The sequence below is a fragment of the Haliaeetus leucocephalus genome, unplaced genomic scaffold, assembly GCF_000737465.1.
Source record: "Haliaeetus leucocephalus isolate CR32 unplaced genomic scaffold, Haliaeetus_leucocephalus-4.0 Scaffold506, whole genome shotgun sequence".
NCBI lineage: Eukaryota > Metazoa > Chordata > Aves > Accipitriformes > Accipitridae > Haliaeetus > Haliaeetus leucocephalus.
The window spans coordinates 346,048-368,005 of record NW_010972942.1 but is presented as its reverse complement, the minus strand read 5'-3'; the positions used below and the strand labels follow the sequence as shown (position 1 = coordinate 368,005).

At 36.6% G+C, this 21,958-nt stretch overlaps 1 protein-coding gene across 1 annotated transcript in view; it reads left to right on the top strand.

Annotated features, from left to right (window-relative positions):
* Nucleotides 1-21,958, top strand: part of RALYL (RALY RNA binding protein-like) — a 115,845-nt gene that overhangs the window by 36,914 nt on the left and 56,973 nt on the right. Inside the window, exons 2-3 of the mRNA XM_010575837.1 lie at nt 1,131-1,206; nt 21,486-21,518. Of these exons, the coding sequence (XP_010574139.1) occupies nt 1,131-1,206; nt 21,486-21,518 (109 nt within the window). The remainder of the gene's footprint in view (nt 1-1,130; nt 1,207-21,485; nt 21,519-21,958) is intronic.

Here is a 21,958-nt window from a genome sequence, read left to right as displayed (position 1 = left end):
GAAAGTAGTGATCACCACGTGATTCCACAGTAAACAGGATACATTGTTCTTTCACAGCAATTTTACACTGAAATAACTCTGAATGATTTTGTTGACTGTTGGTCTTCTGTGCATTAGTGAAATGGAGGAGAGATTTAGCAGCAGCAGCATTCAAATGGCATGGAATTTGTTTCCTAATCAGAATTTTAACTTTATCCATGTCATTTGTTGTAATGTCGACTTTGTAACATTCAGGCGGGGGCGGGGGGAGAGCTTTTTAATATAGGTTTGTATTTATATAGATAGCTTCCTAAGCTCAAGCAAGGTATTCTCCACAGAAGGGTCTGTGCTTCTTTCTCCATGGGTAACTGTTACAAGCAGACAAAAATGACGGACATGTATTTCCTGGTATGTCTTTGAGTATGATTCAAAAGAAGAGAGTTATTTGAGAACCAGCATGACTAATGTCTATATAAGCTTGACATATTTTTAAATTTCAAGGATAAATACACAGACATAATGTAAGTGAACTTTTAAAAAGCATGCACAAGATTTCTGGTGTTGTTGAGAATTATAAGTACCTGCCCAAGATAAAACATGTACAAAAGCATATTTTTCTCTTTCTCCATACAATTTTTAAAGCCAGAGGGAAAAAAAAAATTTGGTGTAGGAAATAGATACTCTTTTATTTGCTTTTGAAAAGTCTCCTTTTGAGTAGATAGTGAAGTGGCAGTTAAAGATCAGTGTGCATTTCTCTAGACCCTAAAGGGGAACTCTTCAGAACCATTATAGTCCTCCACAACCGAATTTGACTTGAGATCAGTTTGTCTCAACATCTAAAGTTCCATTCAAATCTCCTTCTGAAATAGAAATATGTTATTGCCTTCAGCTTCATGACTGGAAACTCATATATGTTTAAAAAATGTCATTTCTCTCTGCTACCAATAACTCACTTTTTGCCTAAAATCTTCATGCATTACAACAAGAATTTTTAGGAAAGTTTTATAGCATCAATTCAGAAGTGGTAAAAACCAGATAGGTGTTTTAAGATATGCTGTCCATTTTCACTGTCTATTGAAGGTGCCTTTGCAAACTCACTCTTAACTTTCACACGTTTGGCTTGCTAATATCAAATGTTTGTTTGCTTTCAGATATCAACATGGCAGGAGAACCAAAACCATACAGACCTAAACCTGGCAACAAGCGGCCACTTTCAGCACTTTACAGGTAAGTGAGATTTCATCTTAACTTACTACTAATCAGTTTTTATTAGAAAAATTGTGGTAACCTGCAATGTATCTACCAATGTCATTGTGTAGCCCATGAATGAGACAAAGGAATTTTTTTTCATTCACTCTTTGACGTTCCTACAAAATATAATCAAGCTCCTGTACACACTAAAAGGTTTTGAATGTGAGTAAAAGTGCCAGTATTGCAGTGCCTGTTGTGTACCTGTATGTGTATCAGTGTATCTGTTGACTCATCACAGAACAAAATGTTCTAACTTCTGGAGATAAAGACTGTCCATGTGATGCCTGTCTTAAAAAACTAACTTACATTAACTAGGAGTAAGCCCAGCAAAGAAAATTCCTGACATGCTTAGATGCAATGATCACAATATGCACGTAATTCCCCTCTTTTCATTGGAAACAAACACCAGAGTTTCTGTTTGCTGTAAAAAATAAAATACTTAGGATATTTAAATGATAATAGAGGCATTCAGAAGAATAGAAAAAACCAAATCAGTCAGACCAGAATTTTATTTCTTAGTGAAAATACCTAGCGTTTTACTGAGGCCAAAACCTGGTCTCTGCCTTCTCAGTATTCATATCATGGATGTTATTTGCCAATGCAAGAACAATCCAAAGGAAGGGGTTGCAGCTTTAAACTGTAAGAGATACTACACAGAGAGGCTTGCTATACTAAAAAGCTGTTTGAAAAGATGTTTGACAGTGACACTCCTTTAGGATGGAGTAGCAGAATGCAAACCTTGCACAGGTTTTGTTCCAGGGATGCTAAATGTAAGACCCCACCCAAGTGCTCAGTCTGGAATTCAAGCTTTGAATTTAAATAAGTGTTGCATTAAAAAAAGATGTTTGTTTATTCATTTGTTTATGCACTGGTAATTTAATTTTCCCTCCACACCTCCTTTTACTTTTTCTGAAGTGAAAATGGAAGTGCAGGAGAAAAGAAGCAGACTTTAGGCCCATATAAAAGTGTAATGTTTAACAAAATTAGAATGAAGTACAGAATAATATTATAAATCTTTCATTTACTAAACCTACTGACAAAAAGACTGGTGTGATTTGTGAAGTGTTTATTAATGTCCCCACTTCTAGCACTGCAATAAAATTTTTTGTTCTTTTTTTTTTAATGGAGTGCTATTTCAATTTTTAATCCTTATGCTTTATTGCTTGGCTATGGCATCGTTATTGTGACTTTTTTATTTGCAGGGATCAGTGAAATTAATAATTTCAGAGAAACAGAACTGGTTTCTTATTGATTTGTGTGTCAAGGGTGAGAACTAACTTCTAACAAGACTGGACTTCTTCCTCGGGTGTTCAGGAGGGCATTGATAGTGTCTTTCTCCTATTCCCAGGTGCCTTTTTTCATACAGCTTGTACAAACTTGAAGAAACCCCCACCTTTTTTTCCAAATCAATTAAGCTTAGTGAAGCAATACAGATTGTTAGGGGGATTGACAGGAAAACATGCACACATATATTTCTGCTCAATAAACCTCACTCCTCATAAAAGTACTACAGAATTTATGCTCTAGACCCAGGAAAGGAGTTAGGGCTGATTTCTACTGTCTATGAAATGCAGATAGACTGGCTCTGAGACCAACAGCTCAGCAGTGAAATCAGACACACTTGAGCAGGACTGTTTCAAGCCTGGTCTGGTCTGAAAGCTTCAGATGGAAATTCAAGGATGGGATCTCAGAATGAGACAGCCAGGAGCATTTTATATCTGAGTCCACATGCTACATAATAGTAATGTGAAGTTTTATCATACAGTTCCCCTTAGCTCAAGTAAAAGAAATATTATTTTTCGAGAAAAGGACGCCTGTTTTATCATTACCCTCAACTGCAAGCTGTAAAGCTCTGCAGGTGTTACTGGTAGCCGTGGTCTACTGTGTCCCCGTGTCAGTATTCAAAAGATTTTTGAAGATGTTCTCTGGTTTCTGGCATTTATATGCACTTACATCTCTAAGCTTCTGAATGGTTTCTCATACATACTTGTTCTACAGACAAGACAGGGATAAGAGAGAGACCTGTGGAAAGTTCTGAGGGAACTTTAAAGAGACAAAAGATCTTAGGTTGCATCCTTCTATGGATCTAGTACAGACTATTTCTCTAGAAGATTATGAGAGGCTTTTTTGAGCAACTAAGAGAAGCCTTCATCTGATAGTAATGGAGAACTTTCATTATCTCAGTATCTGTTAGCATAATAATATGAGAAGAGATCAATGGCTTATAAAGCTCCTGACAACTCTGAGAACTACTACTTATTTCAAAACATTATACTGGGTCTGGCTGGCATGGAGTTAACTTTCTTCATAGGATCCCATATGGTGCTGTGTTTTGGATTTGTTACTGAAACACACCAATGTTTTGGCTGTTGCTGAACAGTGTTTGCACAGCCTCAAGACTTTCTCTTTTTCCTATTCTGCCTTCCAACAAACAGTCTGGGGGTGGACAATAAGAGGGAAGGAATACAGCTGAGACAGCTGACCCAAACTGGCCAAAGGGTTATTCTATATCATAAAACATCATACTCAGAAATAAAAACTGGGGAGGTTTTTCCTTCCAAAGTAGCTGTTGCTTGGAGACTGCCTGGTCTGCTTGTGGGAGGTGGAAAGTAATTGCCTTTGCATCCCTTGTTTTTTTCCCTCCTTCCTTCCCTTATTACACAGCATTTATCTCAACCCATGAGGCTTTTTCACTTTTGCTCTTCCTATGCTCTTCTTCAACCCAATAGGGGACAATGTTAGGGGAGTGTGATAGTGACTGTGTGGGTGCTTAGCTGCTGGCCAGGGCCAACCCAGAAGATGGAGAAAGTTAAGAGAGAACTGGTTACTTTAGATTTTATTTTGACTAAAAGATGCATTGGTTAAAATCTTAGTTATCAATCACAAAATATTCACTGTGAAAAGGGAGGACTGAGAGCAGTAGAAATAAGATAATGGATTTCAGAAAGGACAGACTTCAATGAGCTCAGAGAACTGGTAAGTAAGATACCTTAGAAAGAAATTTTAGGGACAAAAGGAGTACAGAAAATCTTACATTGACTGTGCTTAAGGTAGAAGAGAAATTCTTCTGAAGCAGAAGTAGAATAGAGGAGTAATATGGCAGCATCAAGTTTCTTAAACATCCTGAAAAGTGAAAAGGAATTGTACAAAATGTGGAATCAAAACCCCATGACTGGAAGTGAGTAGAAAAGAACAGCAGAGTCATCTAACAGGGTGTCGGAAAGGCTAAGGTGCATAACAGTATAAAAGACAACAAAAAGATTGTCATTAGAGTAACTTCCTCTGCTTTTTTATACTGCTGTTACTTAGTGGGAAAGGAAAGCAAAAGTAGATGGTACAGAAAAGGCTTATTTTGCTTTAGCAAAAAGAGCAAAGAGCAGATACCTCTTTAGCAAAAGAGGTTAGTTGACCAGCTATTTAAGAAAATCAATTTTAACCAGAGGGTATGGAATAAAAGAATTGGCTAACCAGTATTTGAATAAGTGACTTCAATGGAAATGGTATGATGAGATTCACCCCAAAGTGTTCGAAGGACTAGTTAAATCTGTGTAGGCACTATCAGTGATTGTTTTCAAAAACTTATGGAGGTCACGTAAGGTTGAAAACCAGTGGGTATGGGCAGGTGTTATACCTATTTTTAAGAAGAGGACGACCTAGAAAATTATCAGGTCAGCCCAGCTTTGATTCCCAGAAATGTACTAGAACAAATTATTAAACAATCAATTTATCAACACCTAGAGAATAATAAAATGGTAAAAAAATCAGGAGCAAATTATGTTGAAGCAATATAATTTCCTTCTCTGACAAGATAGCTGAGTTAGTGGATAAAAAGGAAACAGTAGATGTGCTACATGGTCATTTAAACAAGCTTTAACACTTACCACATGTGGAGTTTTCGTAATCATGTTCAGGAAATTTGGCTAGAAGAAACTGTCTTAAGGTAGACATCCAATGGAAAAACAGTGACTGTGTACAGCATAGTGTTAAGGATAACAACTATACTTATAACTAATGTTATTGCATCTCTGAAGAGAAACCTGCATCACATGTATAGCTGGATATACACATGAGTAATACAGAGCAACCGATGTATATGATGATGATGATACCCACGTAATTTGCTTGTGTCCAAGTCATTAGATCCACTTTGGCCTGGAATGGTATAAAAATACTTGGTCATACATCAGTTCAGGATCTACATTCTTTTTTTTATCCTTTATAGTTTTATAGTCTGTGTGGAAATAATCTCATTTAATCTCACCTATGTGAAATTTAGCATGAGCCTAAACATGAGACACATCATTTTTTTTTTCAGCTATAGGAATAACTAGATGCAAGACAGATAAGCATATATAATTTCTTCTTCAACTTACACAGGCAGTCATTCACATATCCAAACTCTCCTTTGTTCTCCAGTTTATTGTTTCACTTATACTTCTTTTCATATCTTTTTGATGCTAGCATTCCTGGTACAGATCTTTGAAAAAAAGGCTACAATTAAAAGTGATACAGAGAATTTAAAAGGCATCATGGACCTAATGAATTCAGAAAAAAATTCTGTCATTCACTGGACTAGGATTTACTTCCACTTCTTCTTCTCTCTTAAATGTAATTTAATACCCTAATTCCTATCAGATGAAGATCCCATTGATCACAACCCTTAACTGCTGGAGGGCAGACTTGCACTGCTTGGAATAATCCCACAAGACACTGTCCCAGACAACATTGGGGGCCAGGAGAGATGGCTGATTTCCAAGGATCATCTCCTCCAAGTTCAAGAACGGTTCATCCTGATGAACAAGAAATCAAGCAAAGGTAGCAGGTGGCCTGCAGAGATGAACAAGGAGCTCCTGAAAAAAATTAAAACATAAAAAAGAGGCATAAAAAATGTGGAAGTAGCAACAGGTGGCCTGGGAGATATATACAGACACTGTCTAAGCATGCAAGGATGGAGTTAGAGTGCTGTGGGAGCGGGTCAATGTCATTGTGAGGCCACTCAATCCATACTAAAAGAACTTCCATTTTGGATTAGGCCTTAAATATACTTGGAGAACAGAAAGATTTAGGCTTTGCTTTAGAAAGCTGCTAAACACATTATTAACTTTAAGCATATTCATTGAAGAACTACAGATACGCTTAGGTTAGTGCCCAAGAATCACCTTAAATCTAACATAGCTGTTAGCTCCAGCAACATTCTTCCTGATCTGCATTGCTGTTCAGTATGTGAGGGGGGACGTAAATCCCAGAATGTTCAAAATTGTTGCGAATTTCCTTTTTTAGAATAGCACTTCTGCACAAAACCAAATGCCTGACAAATCTGAATCTTAAAATTATTTTACATCTTGTTATTTTGGTCTAGCCTCAAGCAGAAGTTAATTTTACTGGCTAATCTTCATATCTTTGAAACACAAGGTGAAGATTAAAGGTGCTGACATAAATGTGTTAAAGCACTCTTTGGGAGCATTGTTGTGGTAAAATAAACGATCACACTTTGTCTTTTTAATTTAATGGTGTTTTGATCAGTATTTCACTAAAGCAGTTCTCTGTCAGCATAAAGTTCATTTACTGTTTTTTTCCTCTGGGTTTGTGCTCCAACATACCAAAGTAGAATCAACAACGAATACTCTGATGGACCAGCATTCTGTTTCTCTACATCATAAAAGAATATTTCAACTATTTATTGTTCATTTCAGTCCACCACCGTGTTATGAGGTGTTAAATAAGTCTGAAAGCTTTTTCTCCATTTCGGAGGTCTTTGCTGGGGTTATTAAAACAGGACGAGGCTCTCCTAGTTCTTAACTCTGGAGGTTGCTAATGGCTCCATCCCCAGTTGCTCCAGAAATGGGCCCAAGCTCCAGGCCAGGCAGAGCAGAGCCACTGTGCACACACTGTCTGTGGCTCGCCTTGCCCCAGGATGGACTCACCATGTCCCCTCTGTACGGCTGTCAGCATGGGGGTAGGCTCAAAATCTTCTCTGGCACCCCTCTAGGGGTAACAAAGATGGGGGGGATTTGAGAAGAGCAGGGGCAGGGAGGCACCTCTTTTGGAGTCTCTTGAAATAACAGAAAGGCTGTGCTACAAGCTAGCAGAATGATGGGATTTTTAAGTGGCATGAAAATGAGTGTGGCTACTGCAGGCCCAATGCATGAGGTGGTGGTGGGGACCTGCTGGAGACCGTGCAGGGCATGGGGAGCCAGAGCTAGTGCAGTGATGCTGGTACAACTGGGATGGAATTGGGAGCAAACTGTCCCAGGTCACATCTGAGCCTGCTTTCTGACAAAACTAGTTTGTTTACCAAAGACAGACCCCCAGGAGTAAACTAATATTTGTGTAATGTAGGAAAGAAGGGGACTAGGATTTGAAAGAAAAGTGGGAAGGCAATTTACTCAGCACTGCCAGTATATCTAGTCAACCTCTTTGCTCTACACAATTTAATATTGTAGTTGTCCTATAAAAATTTCCAGGACCAATTTAGCTAAGACTAACCCCCTCGTCGTAAGTTATTTTCACCCTTGCCAAACTCCAAGCTTCCTTATAAGGCCACAATAAGCAAAACTGGCCTTGCTCCAATGGCACACCTTGAAGGTGCAGAGAGGAGTTATTCAAGCCACACTCCTCCCAGTGTTCCCATTGCTGGCTGAGTATGAAACTGCCTAGCCTGGGATCCATCCAGATGAGGCATGTCCTGGAGTGAGACAATTAGCAGGATGGATTTAGTGGACGGATCAACAAGACCAGGAAATACTGAGTGAAATCCTGTCTCGCCGTGTTGCCTTGGCTGGCCAGATCTCCACCCAGCGGTGGCTGAGTTCCCGCAGCACTGCCCATCCATAGCATGGCGTGGTCCTGGCAAAGGGGTCTGTCGAGGGCAAGTTCTTTCTAAGCCGGACCCTGAAGTTTCAGGCTTGTGGTTCAGCACTCCCTGAGTTGTATTAGACACCATGGTCTTTTCCTATTCCCAACCACTTCTCCATGTAATGCAATTGAAATGTATATTCAGCATGCTTGATTTAACATGCTACTAATTAGCCATATTAAACAGACTTTACTTTACAATTTCATAAGTCCATGGCCTCTGGAGGAAATTATTTTATTTAAATGTCTAATATTAATATACTAGAAAGAGATGCTCTTCTATTTACAGGGTATGATTATGTTTTTATATCAAAGTTTTATTTTTCTTTGACAAAAATACTTTATCAGTTTCCTCAGTACATTTTACTTTTATAATCTCTATCACAAAACTGATTGGATTATGTTACACATCTTGCATTTCCTTTGGTTTTGCAGTTTTATTTTATAGCAGAGGTTTAAAGAATTGCTTACAGTCTTTCTCTACTTGCTCTATACATCTCAGTTTTATTTTAAGATATCATTTGTAGAGTTTGGTGTGGTTTGGTTTGCCTCTCACAGAGCCATCCATTATTTTGGGTTGTTTTTCAGAGCAGTCCTGGGTGCCCTTCATTTCAGGAGAAAGTGTGAAAAGCACAGTGATGGGCAATGTGATCTCTTCTTCCAGGGTAGGAGGCTTCTTGAGATCATTCCTCCCATTAGGAAGTGCACCATAAACTCAACAAATTCTGTGCCAAACAAGCATTACTATTCTACCTGAATACTGCAGTATTTTACATAATTGCTGCTGTAGTGTGCCATTGGCAGTGTATGAACAACATGCTTTAACCTATTGACATATAATAAAAATAACTTCAGGTATAAGGATCTTTCTTGATTGAATATTGTCTTAGACTTCCAACAACTTGCTTCTTTAATTCCTTTTTTTTTCATGATGGATTTGTGTGTCCATTTTTATCACTGGCCTACAGAAGCCTAAAGACACAGTCCAGACAACAGAAAATAAACATGATCAATTATTTTCTGATACTTTACATTTGCATCGAATTGTGATTATGCCTCTTACTTTATTCTACATACTGAATGAAAAATAATCATTTATGCTTATGGAACATAATCTTTTGATGAATATTTCATATTAAGATTACATAGTGTGACATTTCTTCTGAATCAAAGTGCTTCCTTTTTACAGAAATGTATCTTCTTGATGCCTTTGATTACCTTCCTTCATGAAACAAGCTATTTTATTTCAGTACAATGGAATGAATCTAAGATGAGTGTTGCTCTACAGTTCTTATCCTGACAAAAGATATAGCTTCCATAAAACAACATTTCTAGGCATGTTTAAATGAAGATAATTTTAGGTCTAGTAGGATATTATTTACATTCATTTCATCAAAGAATGTTCTCAGTGATCACATTTGAAGCAGTCATTACTGTACAGAAAAAATGATCACTTAGTCTGAAATTCTCACTTAAAATTCACAACAAACAATGCAAATTTTGCTTGTGTCAAGAAATTAAGTAGCATTCTCAACTGTATTAGAAAAGTTAAAAGGCACAAATAGAAAGCTACAGCAGATCCAGTGATTCCATTTGGTCTGAATTTTTGTTTACTTTCTTTCAAGGAAAAAGTCCCATGTCAAATAACTAAAATCATAGGAATTAGAAAAAAAATGTCTGCTGATGGAAGGCAACACATGCAGCTCTGCATTTCTGATTTATGTCAGTGTAACTGCAATCAGTTTGGTCCCAGAGATGTTTAAAGAACAAATCCATGTGCTCAGAGGGTTTGGGAGAGCCAGCCAAGGACACAAGTTTGCCCTTTCACATGATCTAGAGCATGAATGTGCAGCACCTGATAAGTTTAGAGGGGAGAAAATGGTAGGGGGGGTGTCTCAGGACCCTAGTAACACCCAGGAAAACCTTTGCTTCTGGACACAAATTACAGATAGAGAAAAAGTTCAAAAGACCAAAATACATCAAATACACTTGTCATCTTTATTTGTTCATTCAATCATATTATTCTTAATATGTCTGGTAACTCCAATAACAACTAGGACAACAAAACTAGTTTTGTTTTTTTCTTTTTTTTAAATCTTCCCTTTCATTATTTTAAAAATACTACTAACTCCCTTTTAGAATCTATCCCTAGTGACTAGGGCAGATATTCCTTCTCAGATTATCAGTATATCTTAAAACTTACGTTTTTTTCTCATGTTTGTTTATATTCACCTTCACCAGAGGTTTTAAACTATGGTCTTAACTTAGATCCATTTTAAAGTATGTCCTAGATAGACTTAAAGACTAGTACTTGCCTTTGTTCCCATCTCCCCTCAAGTTATTGTTTAGACTTACACAGTCTTTTCCCAGTTTTTTTTTTTTCTTTCTTAAGAGGAAGACAGTGACACCAATTTACACACATCTGCTGAGGAGCTGCATCCCTTTTCCTAGCTCAGTACTTTTCCTCTTGTAGAAGACGATATATGGTATCACATGACTGATGTTGTTTTCTTCCACAGAAGCCCAGACACCATAATCACACTCATGCTCAGAGATTAGCAAGTTTGGAGAAGAATAGCCTGTTCTCCTATTATTGCTTTTTTTTTTTTTTTTTCCTGGTGTTTAATCTTCTTTCTTACTTTTTTGATCTCCTATGAAACCTGAAGCAATATACTACAGCTAAGTAACTAACTGTAAAACCATCTTATTCTTTTCATGGTTTTTAATCACTGTTTATACCACAGTGGAACAGAAAACATATTCACAACCTTCTGATGGCATTGAAATTATTATGACTCCTTCATTATCCAAGAATTTGCTAATACAAATGAAAAAAGTTTGGCTTATAATTCAAAAAAATAAATTCCTAAAAGATCCAGAGTATTGATGGTTTCACCTGCAGGCAAACAGAAATAATACTTTCAGTCATTCATTCAGTTTAGATCTTGACAGTCTGATCCCTGTTCCTATCACTTATTACATGCGAGATTTCTACCTTTTATTACTGTATGGCTTCTTGCTTTTGATTTAAGAAATAATCAGAATTTGGATTCAGTGTGTTCTAGCAGAAAGAAGATGTCTTCTGTAGATACTCAGCTGTGTTTCAGTTAGCTTAAAAAGAAAAAGGGTAGTACCTACAGCATATTAAAAAAAAAATCAGAAACCAGGCACCATGGTCATTTTTCCACATTTGAGTTTTAGTGAAGCAGGCATCATAGAAATAGTATCCGGTTTTGCAATCACTGCTGTTTGGTAACTGTCTTATTAACTTTATAGAGGTCTTAAAAGTAAGGACATAGGGTTCATGACACAGAATAGAGAAGGGCCTGTCCTAACATCTCAAATGAACAGCAGGATTCTTCATTTTCAGGAATTTATGAAACCCTTAATTGCAGCAGTAATCAGAGATGCAGGGGAAGGCTGTGCTTCAGAGCACCACTTTGCGGGCTCATAATTAGGCATCGGTTCTCACATAATGTAACACCTCTAATTGTATAGAAGGCTGTAATTCAGCCTGGAAGCTGCTGATGTACTGCAAGGGCACAGTTTAGGTGGCTTACAAACAGCAATAGAAATATGATGCTGGGTTATAGATTTAGTATTCTGAGAATAAATAAGGAAGGATGGATAAATGAGAGGCTGTAACTTGTTATATATTTTAAAGTCTTATGAATAATATCGAAAGAAGAAATTTAAAGTATACTTAGTTTAAGAGAAAATGGATTGTTAAGTAAGATTACAAATAGCATGGAAGGTTATGCTGTGTGCAACACAGAGGAACAATAGCAGTATATTAATATGCAGTGAATTATTAACAATTAAATTATCCCACAAGTTTATTTCTTGGTGAATTCTGCTAGTTTTGGAGTACACTGTCTCCAGTTATGTTATCCAGCCTGCCAGGACCAATACTTAGATAGCACTGTTGGTGCATAATGTCAAATGTAATTTTATTTTTTAAAGAATAGGTTACAAATTGCATGCCTTTTTGGTAGATTATGTTGTCGGTATTCCCAGGACTTATAGCAAAAGCATTGGCTATTTTACTGAAAAGTAACAAATGTATTCATAAATGTGTGTGAATTTATGATGAGTCCTAAGAAATGAGCAATTTCTAATATCTATTGGCATAAAAATGTATGTTGTATTTTTCAGTCTTGCAAGAGTGAAATTATTCTAGGAAACAGCATGACACACATGAATCATACATTGTCAGAGCAGTGGCCCTCCTGTAACTACTTTTAAGTGTTAGTAGTGTCATTGAGGGAAAAGGAGATTAAACCTCTACCCTTGGGATCCTCAAAGGCAATGCCTGCATTAACCTTCATCTATTTGTGACTACAAATAGCCATGCAGTAAAGTAGTATTGATTGCGTGCATTAGATCAGTCAACACTGTTTTGTTCAGCCCACCCTGATGAACTCATTCTATACATTTTTAGACCAGTACATATTGACCCGAATGTTCTTACTCTGATTTAGAGAAGAGGGTCAGGTGACATCAGCTTCATCCAAAGAATGATTAAAGCTCTCAGAAAGAGGGCTTTAAGGTAGATAGATAAGTACACCACTACATTTTTTTCAAAGTTCTTTCTTTCATTGGGACCACAGATTTTTTCAAAATTTAGCAACTATTAGCATATCACAGGAAAAAGCAAATTAAAATTGACAGCAGTGGCATGGAGTTGCTTCATTCTCCAGAGTTTGTTTCCTTTGCTTACTTGAACAACGGTACCAAATTGAGCATGTTTTCAGTTTGGGAAGGGGATCAGAGTTAGGAGTGTTCTTAGCTGAAGGAAAATGAATTCTTATTCTTGATTCTTGCAAGAATCTTACTTTGAATTTAAGCATTCATTTCTTCATGACTGGAAACATCATACAGATGTGGTGTACAGATTAAATTCAGTTTCATTTCCTTATCACTCCGTTTGGCTTCAGGAGACTTCTCTTGGGTGGTGTGGGAAGAAACTGTAGTCCATAACTATCTAAGAAGGTGTTCATATGTAGAGTCTGAATTAATTTCTCTCCAAGTCACAACTTAGTTTATTTATCTCAGCCATGAGAATCCATGCTACTGTTCATGTTGTCTTTGTAAATTATGGATTCCTAGGCGAAAATACAGCAAAGTCAGGTACAAACTATCATCACCTACTGAAACTCTATTAGATGGATATGATACTATTTTTTAGTTTTAGGTCTCTGAAAAAAACCCTGTATTATTACACAATCGTCGGATGACTTAGAGCTTTTGTGTTTTCCTCTCTTCTTGCTGCCTAAAATTTAGGCCACCCATTAATGAGGATTATTGGAAACTACTTCCTTTACTGTTCTTCCCCATGCCTCCCTTTCCTACCACAACACAAAAACCCTTCCATCCCATGTGTTATAACAGTAGCGCACTCAGTATCCAACATGGCAAAGTACATTTTTACTGGTATATCAAAACCAGCTTTTGCATATGCTGATTTATGTTTCATCCAAGCCTCTTGCCATTGTGAAAATTAGCATAGGGAAGAGGCAGTCTCTTTAAAGCACTTTCTCCCTGTATTGAAAGATACCTTTTATTCAGTTTTTCAACCGTCAAATTTTAGAGATAATTCCAGACAGACTATTCAGTCATACTCTGCTAACTGATGGCTAAAGATTATCTGTCCTATTAATTCATGTGGAAATAAATCCTAGGAGCCTCTGAAACTTGTACTTATGTCAAGAATTTGATGTTTACAAATTAGGTAACAAGATTCAGATTTTGCTAGGAAACTAGCTAAATGTGGTCATACGCTATGTACATCTGTAACAAAACTATTATAGAGTAAGGCAGAAGAAATTAAAAGGGACAAACCTTGCTTTATCTTGGGCTGACTTTGAAAACCCCCATGAGATTGCATCTGGTTTTCAGTGCACAGTGCCAGCATGCTAGGTTAGACAGCTTGACATCGGGTACTGCAGACAGTATCCTATGCTAAGTGTTCCCTGAAAACCTTTTCCTGCACAGAGTGCTCTGGCACTATCCTATCAGGGGCTTAGATGCTAAGTAGAACTGGCTAAATGAAATGTACTACATCAATAGCCAGTGATTTTTGCAGGGTTTTTTTTTTTAAATTAAACAAAACCAAAACCAAAACCCTTGATACTTTTGCATATACCTTTTTGGTGTCTGGACATATAAAATGCTTAAAAATCATATGATATATGTGCTAAGCCAAATATTCCATTCCTTTCACTTCAAAACTCTGGGTAAAGCAGCTCCATCTTGCAGCATATTAAATGCAGAGTAACTGCATTAGTGCAAACCAAACCTAGGGTAAGCGCAAGCACTCAGAGACAGAAAACGCTCTAACCATGCTCTCTCACTGGGACCAACCATAATTTCAGTTTTCTGTATCACCAGAAATTAGGTTGTATAAGATCCACATCACCTACAGATATATTGGAAAGTTAACTTCTTTAGGGTGCAATTTTTTCCTCATGGGGCTTGGGAAAACCTGATGCTTCAAGAAGTTATCTAAGTTATTTTCAATGTTAAATAATTAAAATTGTCAGAAATCATAAGATATTAGAAAAATTGTATATTTTTTGTCAGTCAGAATGCATACTGTCTTGCAGTACTCTTTAAGTGGCTAGATATATATTAAGGATTATATATAGATCTGCATATAGACACTCTGGTAGCCAAAGGGATAACCTTATTTAAGTAAACCTCTGTTTATCCCTAGAGGGCTTACTAGTGTAGTAGCTTAATTATTGAATAAATTCTTCAGTAATTAGCAAAATTTAGTTTTAGTAGACTTAAATATTCTAGTTATGAACTTTAATCAAATTCGGATTAACTATGATCTGAGAATAGAAGAGATGAAGCATGTGCTGATTGAAGAACATTGCTCATTGCCACTGCAATGATTCAGAGGAGATAAAGAACAAAAATGCAGAACAAAGGAGAACCTAAAGTATTTCTGTGTGAGTTGCAACATCAGTTTTTACTGTAACATACAACATACTTGTGTTATAGCATCAAGTTGTGTTCCTCACATGATAGCTGTACCTCAAGTGAGATGTTGGGACATGTCAGTATTTAAAATAGGCTGAAATGGAAGTTAACCTGAAACATCCCTGGAGAAGATATTGCAAAGCACCTGTGTGATTTAGGACCTGCTTGGCAGGTCCTGAATGCTAAAGACTTCTTTCAAAATGGAAATTAGATGGAACCAGCAAGGGATTACATGGTAAAAATTATTTCTCAGGAGTGAAGCATCAATAGCTTACAAGCATGCTTATTTAGACTGGTAGCCTTTTTACTTGGTTCCTCCTCTGTCATCTAGTGATTGTTCCAGCCTTTCATGTTCTGTGACTCTAGTGAGCTGTTGCAGGAAGATAGTCCCTAAGGTCTGTATGTGCAGAAACTTTAGGCTTCTTGTCGTGGAGCAGAAAGGATCTAAATGACAGAAACTCCTAGATCACTAGCAGGAAGACCCAGAGTTGGAAGCATCAGCTCCAGCTGATATTTTCAAGATAGAAGCACCTATTTCACAGAGGATACTTGGAGGACCTAATAACCTCTGCCTGATATGGCATTTCCATTACTCTAAAGCTCCTTCTCATCTTCTAAACTCTTAATTTCTCTCCTTCGATTCTCTCCTTCTAAGTCCACCCTGTTATAAAATGCTGTGCCCAAAGCTGGCACAGTACAGCAGCTGAGGGATTCATCAGCTCTGAGGAAAGATGTTTTAGCATATTCCCACACTAAACAGTATCCTGCTACTCAGTTCCTGCTCTCTTGAAGTTCGTTTTTTTGCAACACCTAGCCAGTTATCCTCCATTCCATATACATATAAAGTAGCTCTTATTCTCAAATTCTCACTGGACTTACTTTTTCTTTTTTAAATTTCATTACACTGATTTCAGACTATTTCTCCAATTTATCAAACTCTGTTCACTGGACTGTTTAAAACCAGCTTTTTGTCATCTATTTTAGATGCATAGTCCCTATTTTGTTGTTCAAATCATTTATGCAAACCAAAACTGAACAAAACATAGCACTGAGTGTTCCGAGTATTTAATGTGACCTCTTTCTCACTGGCATAATCATTTGTGTATGCGCACGTTGGGGTTTTTTTGCTTAATGTGTATTTACCTTAAGGTAATTAGATCATATGTTCCCAGATTGAATATGAGACTTTATATAAGGCACTATCAAAAGCTTTAAAAATCAGGCTAAGTCTTACCTATTATCTGTTTCTTCTTCTATCCACTAAGTCAGTTATCATGTCAAAGGAGTAAGTTTGCACTGAGAAATGACATTTTGAGTTTGCAGTACTTTAGTTTCTATCCATGCTTTGAGGGATGAATTTCATTTTGTACTGGAATTTTTATGTTTCAATAAATAACAGAAGCATTTAGCTCTGTGGAATAGAACTTCCCAGGGCATTCATATTTCCATATTAATACAGTATTTGATATTACACAATAGTTGTGAAAAGAATACAGTTTATGTTGTTTTTCTAACCAGAGTCATCAATTGCAATGTCAACCATCAGTTGGAAGTTGAACTTATTAAATTTATTAAGAACAAGTGTAAAAGTTGACATGAAGCTGTAAATTATTCCTCCATACCCTCTGCTTCTGAAACACTACTGAGAGATTAGATTTTCTATACAGTTGGTCTAACATTTATCTATTCCAGGATATGACAAAGTTTCTTAATAAAACTTCCCAATGTTTATAATTATATTTATGGAAGTTTCAGAAGACAGAATGAGCTTCTTCCCTTTTATTCTTTTATTAGTACTGCTTGCATTGCATACAAATATTGGGAGTTACCAAAAGTAATAATGTGCATGCTTTAAAAAGGACAGGAATTAGAGGACAAAATGTGAACAATACTGCTTAAAAATTTCTGAAGGAAGATGTCTTCTGATCAATAATGACTGTTGACTTCAAACCACGAAGTCAACATGCAGAGAAAAATGCAACCCTGGTCGATTACTGTGAATGGCAAAATACCTCAGTTTCTTTTGAAAGCTCCTTTGAGTTGTCCTTGGTTATAATTTTAAAAATTAAATTCATTGGCAAACAGGGCAAGCTATAAATCTCAGTATTCTTTGACTTCACATATTTTTGCTAAATCTTTGGTTCCTAATGCTCTACAGTGCAAAGAGATAGACATGCTTGACAGGTAAATGTCAGCCACATCAATCATACAAAATATACATTAACGCTATACAGCCAATTCATCAAGCGACTGAAGTCCAAAATGCTTTTTTAGTTGGCCTGACTTTCCAACATGGCTTGAATGAAAAGCTTGAATCCTCTGAATTTCTGTTAGAGGTATTAACTCTTCCAGTCCCCCTGAAAACTGCAGTCACTATTCTTGCATTTTACAGGCAAACAGAAAACGTGTGATGTCAGCAACACACTCTGGTTATCCTCCTTGGGAATTCTGATTTGAAGATTGTACCCCAAAATAGTGACTCATCTAAAAAATTTTGGTTCCTGACCATCATTTTCCCTGTATCAGGGTAGACAGTTTTGTTATATTAAGAAGTCAGAATAAGAATCCTAACAAATGCCTTAAATTCCATATGTTTTTCTTACTAACTCCTTAGAGATTAAATTATATGATCACCATGAGGAAGAATATATTGATTCATAATGAGTTGCCTTGGAGAATGCTTGGCTAAAATTCATTTGCTTGTGTACAGCACTGATATTTTTAGAAATGTTATCCACTTTGTCCTGTAAATAGGTTTTGGGAAGGAGAGGCAAGGATTCCTTAACAAGAAATGATATTGATTTATGTATCTTGGGTCGGGCATCAGATATAAAAAGCCATCTTGCCTGTAATCTTACTAGGAGAATTATGCAAGGAAAGTGGAGTTTACTTTGGGATCTTCCTGTCCTTAAATGATTTGTTTACAAGTCAAAGAGGAATACACATGCCCTTACTCTAGTCACATTTCCTTGTATGTTTGTCTTCAAACCTTGAAAAATTTGTCCATCTACTTGTTCAGTCCATGTCAAAGATGGGATTTAAATAATTGGCATTAGCAGCAAAGAAAATCATGAAATACACAATTATGTTAATCAGATCTTGTAAATGTCTCTCCAAGACAGGTTGCAAGGGGTGAAATACTAAATGGGAAATTTCTAGGGTCCTTGTTTTAAACACAGAGTGTGACAGTACTGTAATGTGTATGGGTATAAATTGATTGCCTATGCCTGTTTGGTTTACAGTGACTGATATTAATTGAGCAATTTATATAGTGTAAAAATCCTTTTTCCTCCTGCAAAAGATTATCCAGGATATGTAGATAAGAAAGTCAGACCTTTCAGAAAATCTTAGCTCAGAATCAAAGGGAAACACAACCTCAGCTTGCCATGTCCCAGTCATGCTACCGATTAGACTGTGTCCCTCCTATTCAAGTGATGTATTGCCTTGTCATTTTGACAAACTGAAGTTTTGTGATGGGAAAACCTTTTCAGGAAAGAAAGAAAAATCCTGATCACTCTAGCTTCTTTACCATTCCTACATAATTAAAACATTATTCCCTTTGTTTACTGTCCAACCTAGTATTTCTTGCATGCTCAATATGTTTTTACAAGAAAGAAAATTTCTGTTTTAACATTTTTCCTGAAGGTTTATGACAGCCCTTCTCACAGTTTATCAGGATCACTTTTTTTGAGGTATCATATTTAATTATTCAAGACTTCCTGAAAACTCCGGAGAATTTTGTGTACTGCAGGCTAGAAAAGAAAGGCAAAAAATCTATAACATATATTGATAAATGTCACCAGTAAGGATGATATAGGATGCTATTTCATATGGTGTTGCAGTTTTAAAACCTTTATATTAATTTGCCATATAGTAAATTACCAATTTAAATAAAAGGCCAACAGATAATTGTATTCCTTTACTATGAGGAACACTTGAACTAATTTAAAGTAATGCAGCAAATTATCTAAAACCATTTAGTCAAACATACTAGAGAGGGGTCAAACCTAGGGCAGCACTATTTAAATCAAATTGAATTCCATCTTGAGAATGGATTTCAAATAGATTTTTAATTGCAGTATTTTGTCCACAGGGCATTCTATCACACACTTTTCATTTGCAAGTAAAAATCTACCAGTGTCCTTCATCAGTATAGTGCCAGGTCTCTTATCATTACAAAATTTCTGTATTATGAAGTGGGTAAATATGTTCTGAGGCTTTCATTCTTTGCTCATTTTGCTTATAGTTAATCTCTCAAGCCAAACACTGGGTACTTCCCAGGTCTGGTTCATTTTGTTAAGCAGAAAAACAGGAAACAAACCCATAACACTAGTTGGGCTTTTCCTCATACACCAGAGAGAAACTACAAGGATGGTGCAGATGTTTTCCTGTAATGGTGTGATCCACAGCAGGAAAAGTTGGTCCGTGAAGCTGGCAGGGTGGCTACCCAGAGCCTGCAGGAGAAGCATGCAACCCCATGCATGAAGGGCGCTGTCACTTCATTGCTCTCTGGTAGTACTGCCTACACACGGAGGATGCCAAGCTAAGGATTTTCTTGGTGCTATGAGGGTTTTGGTGTGAAGCATGGCAGTCTGCAAAGGAAAGTATATATGGCAGCACTGGCACTGGAGAAGCATCCCCTGGAGCACGGGGACACCCAGCTGTGGGCTTTCACTGTGCTTCCAGGTATACACAAGGCTATCAGTGATCCCCTCTTCTATTCTTTTACTTCAGTGTGGATCACAACCCCAGAAAGAAATAGAAAGGTGAGGTATTGCCATGAGGACAACAGAAAAGTTATTATGTTTCGGATACATTTTGGTCTTTCCTCAAGCCTTATACAAGTTGTCCTTACCACTGCTGGAAATCTAACCCCAGGAAATTAGGTTTAAAGTACATTGGAAGAAGACATTGTCAATGAAGGCAGGCTCCTAAGTTATTTCCACTAGTGGAAAAGAAGTAGTAAATGTTTTGCAAGAAGGTGATATGCAGTATTTTTCAATTAAAGACAAAATCATATAATCCTTTCAAAAGCACAGTAACAAGTTCACCTTTTGTAAATACCCTTCTGGATAGACTGCAATAACTAAACTGTTCTATTGGTTTGTGAGTTTTTTGGACAAAACTTTTGCTAAGTCAATAGTAACTACAAATGTACTTGTTTTTTTCTACAAAGAAGACTTGCAGGAAAGGTTCATTTTTAAAATACTGACAAATTATTTACAGAACTTTTATTTACAATTAGTCCTGGTTACAGTTCTATTTCAGGTATTCTGTTGTGGGTTTCAGATTGAGGGGGTCATCACAAATGAAATGTTCAGTTCTAGATATGAGAGACTTTGCTTTGTTAGAAACACTTTTGTTAAAGACTACAAAAAGACATTAAGTACCTGGGGTTTTTATTTGCTGTTCTTCCTAACACGGTACTCTCAGTGAAAATTAGCACAACAGAGAACTTTTGCATCATTTGCATGTCGTGTAACTTCTCAAAACAATTCAGTTGTAAATTTGCTTTAAATACTTTTATAAAGGACCCTAAAGTCACATGCTAATAGTCCTAACAAGCAGCTGATATTAGTAAACACACTGCAGCCAGGACACACTACAAAATTAAAGGCAGCTAGTTCCAGGAACTGGAGCAGAAATACAGTACAATAACACAGACAAAGATTTTTAAATCTATCCTCGTTGGGTGAAAACTACCAGTAGAAGTGACTCCTGCCAGTGTGCAAGTGGTGCAGCTCCTCACAGAGACAGCAGCTACAGCAGGGAGTTGGAGAACAGCACTTTCAATAGCACTTGGGTTTAGAACTGGGCATGGTTCTGGGTCTACCAAACCAGTGGCATCCAGCTCCAGCGCAGGGCTGATTGTGGCAGATGTGCCAGAAGTTCTCACGATGAAGAAGTGACCATGTCATGTGAACAGAGAATGTTGGAAAGCAAACAAAATGGGTGTGGAAGTCCTCAAATCGGGAAAGTTTTTTCCCCCCTACAAAAATTTATGTTTAATGTAAAAAAAAAAAAAAAAAAATCAATATCTTCCCTAAATCATGGCCATAAAGAAAAAAATTTTTACATGAAAAATGCAAAAAAAAGGACAAAACATTACTTTTTCACTCTAGACTTTCCATGTAAATACCTGCACAAGTCATCTGAATCTGTGAAATCTAAAGGGCCTATCTGTGCTGCTTTGTAAATATTTGATTTCTGAACTAAAGTTCAGTTAGGTAAATGGGATTTTTTTCCATGTTAAGCTCCTAGCATAATAGATCAGGCAGGCCCTTCTATTGATGTTAAATTGTATATTGGTCGCCAAGTAAATTTGACAGTGAGACTAGCTGTTGTAAATTCATCACATAAAAGTTTGAAATAAAATATATATATATTTAAAACTTCTGTTATTCACTTGACAGACTTGAATCAAAGGAGCCTTTCCTGTCCGTTGGGTAAGTAGGAATATGTATATTTCCATAAATACTTATATATTCAACTACCATACAATATATGTGCATGAGATTATGTTGAGTAAAAACATCCTGTTTCAACTTTATGGTTATTTACTGTACCTAAGCTTAGAAAAAGTAGTTATTAGCCAATAAAGTCAGCAGTTGTGGATATCTCCCTTAAAAAATAATAAGAAGTATGTTTTGCCTCTATTGACTAACCAAAATTTATACTAAAAGACATATAGGAGTTAAATGTTGCATTGAAAGGTAGCTGGTTTATGATTTTGTTTTCACTGATCTTCAGTCAGAAACCATTTCAAATATTGTCTATATCACCCTTCTAAGCCCCTGAACAAATAATTGATAGTTTCTTTTAAAATAAAAATTTTTTGATACTTCAATAACAGAAACAAAAGCAAATTTACAAAATAGAAAAATAT